Below are 9,846 nucleotides of genomic sequence, written 5' to 3'. Positions count from 1 at the left end.
CTGTTTTAGGATGTGAACCCCGGAGTCAGCGTAGTGAAATAAGTAGATCTAGGTTCAACTAAGGATCGGTGGACCCCGGGGTCAACGTAGTGAAATCAGTAGATCTAGGTTTAATTAAGGATTGGTGGACCCTGGGGTCTACGTAGTGAAATAAGTACATGTTGATCTAGGTTTAATTTTAAGGATTGGTGGACCCTGGAGTCAACGTAGTGAAACAGCCTAATAGGTACAGTAGTCTCCACCTAAACGCACGGTGCTCGGGAGGGCTCCTGAGCGTGTGTTTATACGGAACGTGCATTTACATGAACCTTTGTAAAGGAAGGAAGGGACGCAGTCATCTCAATTCCTTATATTACTCTAGTGATCTCCCTTGGAGGAGGGGGTCATTTTGGCCGATAATGTGACGACACGTGACTGTTTTGTGAAGGATTCCCAGACAGGGGCCAAGAATACAAAGGCGTTGAATGGGGGGGGGGGGGCAAACTCAAAGTAATGAATATGCACTATAAAAGTCGGGAACAGATAGCCTAAGAGGAAACTGTTGGTCATAGTCATAGAGACGACAGACCAGCCATGTGGCTTTCCAAGCGACCACCCCTGACCGTAAATTCATGCAGAACCATCCTCGAGAAACATTTTGTCTTGTGATCCGTTGAACAAGTACGTTATAAGTTCTTCGAGCGCAGCTTATTAGGCTTACTTGGCTAATTTTTAATCCTATAGAGGCCTGTCTAGTGTTTTACGGCATTTACGCATTTCGCGCATCGGGCCTAGATCTAACTAAACATTACACGCAGTCACTCAAACTCAAACACCAGTCAGAAACCTTCTCTCAAAGATACATTTCCAGTGACCAATCAGTCAGAAACCTTCTCTCAAAAATACATTTCCAGTTACCAATCAAAAAACATTTCAGCCCCCCCCCCCCATTTAACCGACCAGCCCGAGACCGAGACAGATCTATGTGTCAGTAGGGTGTGCAAACGCTGTCCATCATTCTCTTTGTACGGCGTGAGGGACACTCTCACCAAATATCCGGTTTTCTAGTAAAATTCTAGGCCTGTCTTATGCAGGCTGTGCAGGTTGTCGTGAAAATTTCCCCTTGCCAAGCTTAACTTGTCGGCGTGTATCGTGGGTCGGAGCGTGCGTTTAGAGGGAGTGACCGTGCGTTTGTACGTCTAAATTATATAGTAAAAAACCCGTCAGATGACGATCTTCGAAAGCGTTCGTTTGAGCGGAGCGTGCTTTTGTATGGCGTGCGTTTAGGCAGAGACTACTGTAGGTTTAAGGTGGACCCCAGGGTCTACCTAACAAAATACTAGTTATGGTTTTAGAATAGGTGGACCATGCAGTCACCGTAGTAAAATAAGCAGGTTTAATCACAGTGTCCCGGGGGTCCACCAATCCTTAATTAAACCTTCTTATTCCTCTACGGCTCTGGTGACTCCGGGGTCCACCAATCCTTTTAAAATTAAACCTACTTATTTCACTACCATGACCCCGGGGTCCACCGACCTTTAAAGAAATCTACTTATTTCACTATGGTGACCCCGGGGTCCACCTGTCCTAAAACCTAGTATTTCGCTAGGTAGACCCTGGGCCCCGGGGTCCACCTTAAACCTGCTTATTTATCACTACGTTGACCCCGGGGTCCACCAATCCTTACTTAAACCAAACCTTATTTCACTACGGTGACTCCAGGGTTCACATCCTAAAACCTAGTATTTTGCTCTGCAGACCCCAGAGTCCACCTATCCTCTACAGGACTAAACTATTATCAATTTGCAATTTTCATTGATTAGCATATTTTAAAAAAAATATTGAATCAGAGACTCGGTCTAAAAAGTCTACTGCTAATGCTATTCTTTTCAAAGAAAATAGCACAATTTGATTTTATGACATGTTGAAAAAAAGAGTTTTAAAAATATCCCGAAAACAACATAAAATGATTATATAGATCTCTCTCTCTCTCTCTCTCTCTATATATATATACATATATATATATATATATGTGTGTGTGTGTGTATTTTATTATGTATACTAAAAGACTGAGCAGAGGCTTACAATGTAAATTCTGAGCTCTACAAGTAGAGAAAATATTAAGTTTGCGCAAAACAGATTTTTGAAAAAAAAGTTGGATCTAATTATTCTAATACAAGTAAAAGTGATTGTTATGCTGAGATTTGTTATTATTGACTCTGGAAATACAGTTACTTGCTGAATCTAAAAGTAACTAGAACTGTGCAATTCGTTTTATTTCAATTCCAAAGCCCAAAGGCATAGCAATAATAAGTTAGATCTAGATCTAGCAGTTGTAGGCTCTCTGGCTGCTTCTAGCATAGGCCCGCTACTACTGATTCTAGACAGGGAATCTAGATCTTGCTATCGCCTGCACTATTAAAGTCAAATATATGGTAAAATAAAAACAAAACTGAATTTTTTTCAGTCAGTACATCCCAATTGCCATAGCCGCACGTATTAATAGTTGAATAATGCGATACCGCAGCAACACGTTATCACAGTATGCAGGGGAGAGCGAGGTGCCCGGTCGATTCGGTGGTTCGGCTTTTGTAGATCTATGCATTTTTTACGGAAAGCCCTATTACCTAACCCTCTTACTAGATCTGTTAGTGTTGTGAAAACTTTAACCTCTACAGCTCAGGCGTCAAAAGATGCTGGAAAATAATAATACGTCCTGAAGTTTCATAATTTATTTTTATACAGAATAACACAGTACACAGCCAGTAGTTTTTATTTCATCGAGTTATAAAAATGGCCTTCGTATAAAAATTGCCTTGTTTTCAGAAGCAAATTTTAATAGTTAAAGTTCTACCGAATCGATTTTCACGCGAATTCAACCATTTTGATGATCTTTCTTTTCCTTTTAAAAAGATGTAGATCTAGGCCTGTCGGATGTGGCAGTGCGAATAACACTGAGTTGTTTAGATCTAGACCCATCAAAACACGAGGCTTCGTGGCCGATCACAAAAGTCTACGTGGCTTATCGAGGCCGATTCGCTCTGCCGCGAGCACGTTCACTAAACTGCCTACTAGATAGAATCTACTACCAAATATTCTCTACACGATCTTTGCTACTACTACTACTAGCCTACATGTACTACTACGAGACAGTACGAGAGAGTGTCACTCAGGCAAAGATAGTGTAACTTTGACTCAGCCACGTAGTGTACACTCTTTTTATACCCCAAATTTAACCCGGAAGTCCATTCGGAGGATTTGACCTTTTCACTTGACCAAAGTGTGCCAAAATGGTAGCCTAGCTTTTGCCCCTCCATGAAGGAAAAATCTGGCCCTCATTCAAACCATTGGGATTGAGCAAAATTTTGCGTATTGTGCTTTGTTCTTTACAATATATTCATTATGGTTATGATTTATAAGTTGTACACTGAGACAAAACCGTACTAAATGAGAAAGGTGCACCATTATGAAAGTGGAACGAACTCAGTTGCCTGAAAAGGGTAGTTTGAGCATGTGTGGCCTAAATAAGCTAAACCCCCCTCCCTTACCTTATTTAGGCCATATGTGGCCTAAATAAGCACTCCCTATATATATATATATAATACTTCCGACTCCACCAGGTCGGTGAATTATGGCAAAAGCTACAGACCAATGAACTTTTTTTTTTAGTATATGATGATGATTAACAGCTCTAGCTAAGGTGCTTTGGATTTCATATTCAGAAAAGCGATTGGTAAACATTTTTATCGAGGCTTGCGTTTTCTAATTTACTTTAAAACATGGACCCCCGGCTGTGTGTGTCATTTTTAAATCATTTATCAGTTAAGCAGTGCTTGGAAGATAGCTACTCAAAAGCACATTTGCACTGAAAATCCTTTGCAACTTCAACTGTCCAGCTGTACACTTCCATTTGAAACAAATCTCCAGTGATATTCTACCTGTAGGCAAAACAATGAGTTGGAATACAACTCTGTCCTCACACAGAGGTTATTTGTGGCTGTTACAAAGAGAGTTCCCATGTTTTGACAGGAGCTTCACGATTAACATAGGTCTATAGTTATCAAGAAGATTAAAGTAATGGAGGATGCTCTGTGGGCGGCACCGCACGCCTGATAGGAGCCCTCTCTCGCGGCGGAACCGTGGGCTACCTGCGCTGCGCGATTGCCAGACTAAGGCACTGAAATCTAGATAAGAAAGGTTTTATTCCGAGGTCCTTCAGATTAGGCAAGTCAATTAGTAAAAATGCCTTGCACCTGTGTTGTATTTAAGTGTAAGAACCGATGATGCTGCAGTGGACCGCAGTTTTCACAGTTAAGTTGTTTCCCTTTTAACAAATTTGAATGAAAGTGTTTCTATGCCCCCAGCAACACAATTTAAATCATTAATATTCATAAGAGGCTGGCTCCGGCGCTACATGCCAAGGCCAACCTAGGCTGAAAGGGATACAACACCCCAGCGGAAAGACTGAGATACTCAATTTTTTAAAAGTTTTCTTATTCATAAATATATATATAGTCCGTGCCGGCTAAAAGCACGTTTCGGACTTAAGCACGCTAAACGGCTCTTACCGAATTTTTGCTATATAAATTACACGCCTTTAAGCACGGTAAATTCGGCTTTAGGCACGCTTCATTACAACAAGACAGTCAATACTTTCACGATGACCCATGGAAATTCGAACAGTCTACACTGCAGCAGTGGAGTGTGTTAAGAGAAACACAGAGAACGCAAGTGATGCCATTGATGGAGACACGCACTCACACGGGCGGAGAGGAAGGCAGAGAGATGCACACAGCCGCATGCGTGGACATAGGATCTAGCCTAGGGCAAAGTTAAATACAGAGTCGGGGAGACAAGAAAGGGCGGCTGGCTGCGATTTCCCCTTTGACCTTCGCTATCCATTAATCCTGATTGTGTATCACGCACGAGGTGGGATGAAGGCGGTGGTATGAATGTGGCACAGTGGGCAGTGGTACGCACAGGCAGCGTGTAGGCCTAGTGTGCTGTATCATGACTGGCCGTCTAAATTGAGATTTCATTTCCCATTCGACCACAAAACGAAAACAAACAAGCTAACAAAAACTACCATGGTGGGTAAAAATACCAGTGCACACTTTTGCGGGACCGCTATAGGCCTACTTACAAACAAAGGGAAATAGCACGGGAAATTTTCTACCTGAAAACCTCTGGATTATGTCTACTTCGCACTCAAGCACACTTCGGATTTAAGCACGCTTATGCTTTCTCCCGATGACCGTGCTTATAGCCGGCATGGACTGTACTATCTCTGACCGTCTATGCCCCTGGCGTTGCGGGCGAGCCGTCATAATCTAAAAACCTGTCGTTGTTAGCTAGTCCTTCCAACTGATCATGTTGCGTAGGCCCCTCCCACTGTTGACCAATAGGTAACAAAATTAATTTTCAGCTGCTGGGGAGGTAAGCGTGTGATCCCTCATAACCCATAAGCCCCGCCCAGAACCGTTACACAAATCGCAAGTGAGATGAGTGGTCACTGTTTTAATTTACCCAGTCTGTAACAAAGTAACAATGGACGTCAGCATGAACTTGTGACAGAGGCGTCGCTTGTTCTCCGAGTGGTAGTACGGGTGTTTGTTTTACCAAAGCACTTGGTCCTCCTTGTCTGACACATTTCGTTTTATTGTCACACGTGCACAAAGCAGCAACAAAAGAAAAAACAGCGAAAACAACAACAACAATGCAACTAACTTCGATTGGGACCTCAGAAAGGAAGGGTTTGTTTTCTCAGAAAGGAATGGTTTGTTTTCTTCATCTTGATCAGTCCTGCCTAAGACAGCCATCTGTCTTATACGGCCACTTTTCTCCTTGACAATGGGTGGCCATCTTACACAGGTTCGACTGTATATCTAAAAAAATTCAAAAGCCACCATGTCCAGCATTGAATTTCCTATTTAAGGTACAACCCTTAACCCAAAATCTGACTTTTGGTAAATCTGAGCACCAAAGGGTGGATGTCAAAAGAGAAGTCCCTACAAGGATTCAGGCAGGCCATTTAGTGTTGGGAAAAGGTAAGACAGAAACAACAAAACGAAAGCAAAGAAGTAGGATTTACCTGTGGTGCCCTACAGCCACCCACAGACTGTTTTGCTTTAATAAGAGTTTTTCGGCGCTCGCAACATCATACGGTCATATGAGCGCCAGAAGATTAGAGGTGGTACAAGAGACTAACAAACATAAAAAAGAAGAAGGGGAGATAAGGACAATAGGATGTTCGATGGGAAAGAAGAAGCAAACCACACCAAAGCACCTGCCAACCACCCACAGACTAATGCACACAATTGCAACGGAAAACAAACACTAACACATGGTGAACCAAACTGTGAACAAATTGAACCAGACTACCATGAATATTTGTCAACTTTTTATTGAGGAACTCCCAATTTGCCCGACCCCATATCTTGCTCACAGCTTTATGCAACCAGGGCAGAGGCAGTGGAGGACTCGCTGTGGAGGAAACAAAGAAATATTCAGTGTATATGGCAGTCAAGCATGATTAAACCATAAAGTTAAGTATTGTTACCACATAGTCTTTTAGTTTTAGTTTTTAGTCGAGGTTTTATGGCGCTCGCAACTGCATACGGTCATACGAGCCCCAGAAGAATAGGTGTCAAGAGAGTAACAAACATAAAAAGGGGGAGAAAAGGACGATAGATGTTTGATAGGAAAGAAGGAGCAAACCAGACTAGAGCACCCGCCAACACACCCCCCCCCCCCCCCATGTCTAATCACAACAACAAAAAATACAAAGAGAGTTGGGGAGAGAAGAAAGGGTGGCTGGCTGCGGTTTCACCTTTGATCCCCGCTATCCATTAATCCTGATTGTGTACCACGCGCGAGGTGGGATGAAGGTGGCGGTAGTGGTATGAATGTGGCACAGCGGGCAGTGGTACGCACAGGCAGTGTGTAGGCCTAGTGTGCGGCATCGTGACTGGCCGTCTAAATTAAGTTTTCATTTCGCATTCGACCACAAAACAAAAACGAACAAACAAAAACTACCACGGCGGGTAAAAATAAGAGTGCACACTTTTGCGGGACCGCTCTTGGCCTTCTTACAAACAAGGAGAAATAGCACGAGAAATTTTCTACTAGAAAATCTCTGGATTATGTCTTTTTTTTTTTAATAGTAGAGGGTTTTACGGCGCTCGCAACAGCATAACGTCATATGAGCACCAAGGGGTGGGTGTCAACAGAGAAGTCTTTACAGGGAATCAGACTTAGACTGCTCACCTCTCTAGCTTCAACAGCACAAGGTCTGCTTCGATTATCAAGGCACCCCTAAATAGCAGGTCACAAGAGAGTGACAAACATACAAAAGTAGTAGAAGGAAATGACAATAGTAAGGATCAGGAAAGAAAAAGCAGCAGTTCCCTGTTCTTAGAGCTGCTATTATACGGAACTCTCCATTCCCTTTACTCACTGGTGGTCTGGGTGAACTAATATTCCAAGTTACAAATTCCTCTCCCGACAAGGGCCAGGTTTTGTCTTAATGACAACGTCTCAAAATATCCTAAACCCACACACAATTATAAAAAAACCATAACAGATATAAGAAATGAAACATCCCATAGCCAGCAACTAATTCTATATTGGGAGGACACGATTTCACCTCCACGTACTGAGTATAAACGTCTCAACTTGCCATTTCACAACACAGGACTGGAAATTACCACCTCTGATAGATTATATCGAACCCTGGGCTGATGATAAACTTCTTCACTTACTATTTCCAAGTGGGAGGGAGGACCTTCTTCCTCTTGTAGTAGCGAGCCAAACGGTGAATTCTGGATTCAACAAGGATCAACCTGTACTTGGCATCTTTATCCTGGAATATTAATAACACATACAAAACTAAGTTACAGTACAGCATATTGATGAAATTACAATGAGCTTAAAAAAAGCAGACAAAAGGAGAAACTAAAAAAAAAAAAGCAGGTTAACTCCATCACTACCACCGTTTGCAGTACTGGACCATCTTTTTCGTAGCTTATTCAATTATCTTTCATTAAGGAATAGAAAAGAAAAAGCAGTAGTTCCCTGTTGAAGTTCAGGCAGTTTATGTGAGTGACATAGATGAATCAGCCCATTTACAAAATTCTATACTGTGAAACAGAACATGGTAATGTCCCCCCTTTGGGAATGGCCTCTAAAGACACTTCAATCAGTAGCACAGCCCCGGGGGTGATTTTTAAAAAAAATTGCCTTTAAAATGGCAGGTGCACAGGGAATAGGGACCCCGAAAATGGCTGGTAGTGAGTGAAGTTAAGACCTACAATCCAACACTCATGGATAAAAATAAAATAAAAATCTATTTCGCCCAACAAGCTATTAACACATATCATGAAGTTTAATTCGCCCCTTCCTTCAAACAAAAGAAGTCATGTGAAAATTGCCCAAAAAAAGTCCCTCTGTGTTGTAAAAGTACACAAAAAGACAATATACAAAAAAACAACAAAGGAACGACTTTCTTAATACAGCGATAAACTGCAGAAGAGCTCAAAAATGATTAACAGCCTGTCCTTTATCTCAGAACCATTACAGGAGTGGAAGAACAATCGTCACATGTTTTCAGGAGTATCAAATATGAAAGCATCATTGACAAAGGACATGGGGTGAAAACAGTAAAACTGGACTGAAAAACATAAAAAGAGTGATCCTACACTGAGCTTACTGCTCAACACGAACGAGAATATTGTTCCAAGAAAAGATTTTGGGCAGAGAAAAAATCATAAAGAAAAAAAAAATTTGGCAGTACAAACAGGAGTGTTAACATTCTTCCTTAACAACCATGATAAAAATGTACACACAGGATACCCTTAACACTTTAGCATCATGAACTCAACCTACACAAATTTCAAACACGGAATAAGTACACAGCAGCGGTTGAGGAAAGCATGATCACAAGTTGGAAACTCTCAAAGACATCAGGGGGAGACCACAAAATATTCCCCACGCTGACCAAAAAAAATTCAAGGCCCGGAACAGCCGCAGCTAGAAATGATGAGTAGTAATTTGAAATTAATGCCACTCACATCCATGGTTATTAACAAAAAAACACATTTCTATATTTGGAGTTTACCACAGTAGGCCTACATCCTAACTCGCTCGCTCCAATCAAGGCAAGACATCTTTTCTGAAGACGGGCCGAGATTTCATTTTACATGATACTGATGAAAACGGAGCAGGAGTTTGAGGTGATTCAGATTGATCAGATGTAGAATTTAGATCTAGAGTCCCACATAGGGCTGAGAGTGAGAGGTTAGACACCTGATTGAACTAAGAAAATTTTCAAAAATCTGTGCATATAAAGTCAGTTTTTAAAAGCTGCACTCATTTCTCTTTTTTCCTTTTATATATAGATGTGATGTGTTAAATAAACTGATTTTTCCTTCTGGCAAAAGATATTTTTGGCCTGTCCTTTACCTCAGAACAAAACAGAACACTCATGATTTACACTCAGAAGTAGCAAATATGTAAACATCATTGATAAAGGACGAGGCTCAAACAAAAGACCTTATTCTTGGGGTTTAAAAAGAAACCAACCGAAATTGCATAAATTTGAGGGTGCTACGTTGTTTGTAAACCAACTGCTTGACTTTACAAATGGGTAGTACATTCCTCAAATGAAACACTAAAACTTTTAATCAATTACTTCTCACACCTTTCACAGTTGTTAAACTAAAGGCTAAACAATATGCTACACTTGAAAACAAAATAAACTATCGATCCCTCTTTAAGTAATATTCTGCAACCATACAAACAACTTCCATCCGAAAAGAATAACCATGAAACCCACACCTCTTTTTATCTTGACTCCCCCCCCCCCCCCCC

At 41.4% G+C, this 9,846-nt stretch overlaps 1 protein-coding gene across 1 annotated transcript in view; it reads right to left on the bottom strand.

The window, feature by feature from the left end:
- Positions 1–6,364: 6,364 nt before the first annotated feature.
- LOC101858703 (40S ribosomal protein S13) overlaps positions 6,365–9,846 on the bottom strand; it is a gene marked incomplete at its 5' end in the record, with an annotated part of 8,303 nt that continues 4,821 nt past the window's right edge. The window contains 2 exon segments of the mRNA XM_013081025.1: positions 6,365–6,462; positions 7,740–7,840. Of these exon segments, the coding sequence (XP_012936479.1) occupies positions 6,429–6,462; positions 7,740–7,840 (135 nt within the window).

This window comes from Aplysia californica, unplaced genomic scaffold (assembly GCF_000002075.1).
Source record: "Aplysia californica isolate F4 #8 unplaced genomic scaffold, AplCal3.0 scaffold00111, whole genome shotgun sequence".
NCBI classification, from domain to species: Eukaryota; Metazoa; Mollusca; class Gastropoda; order Aplysiida; family Aplysiidae; genus Aplysia; species Aplysia californica.
This window is presented reverse-complemented; position numbering and strand designations above follow the sequence as displayed.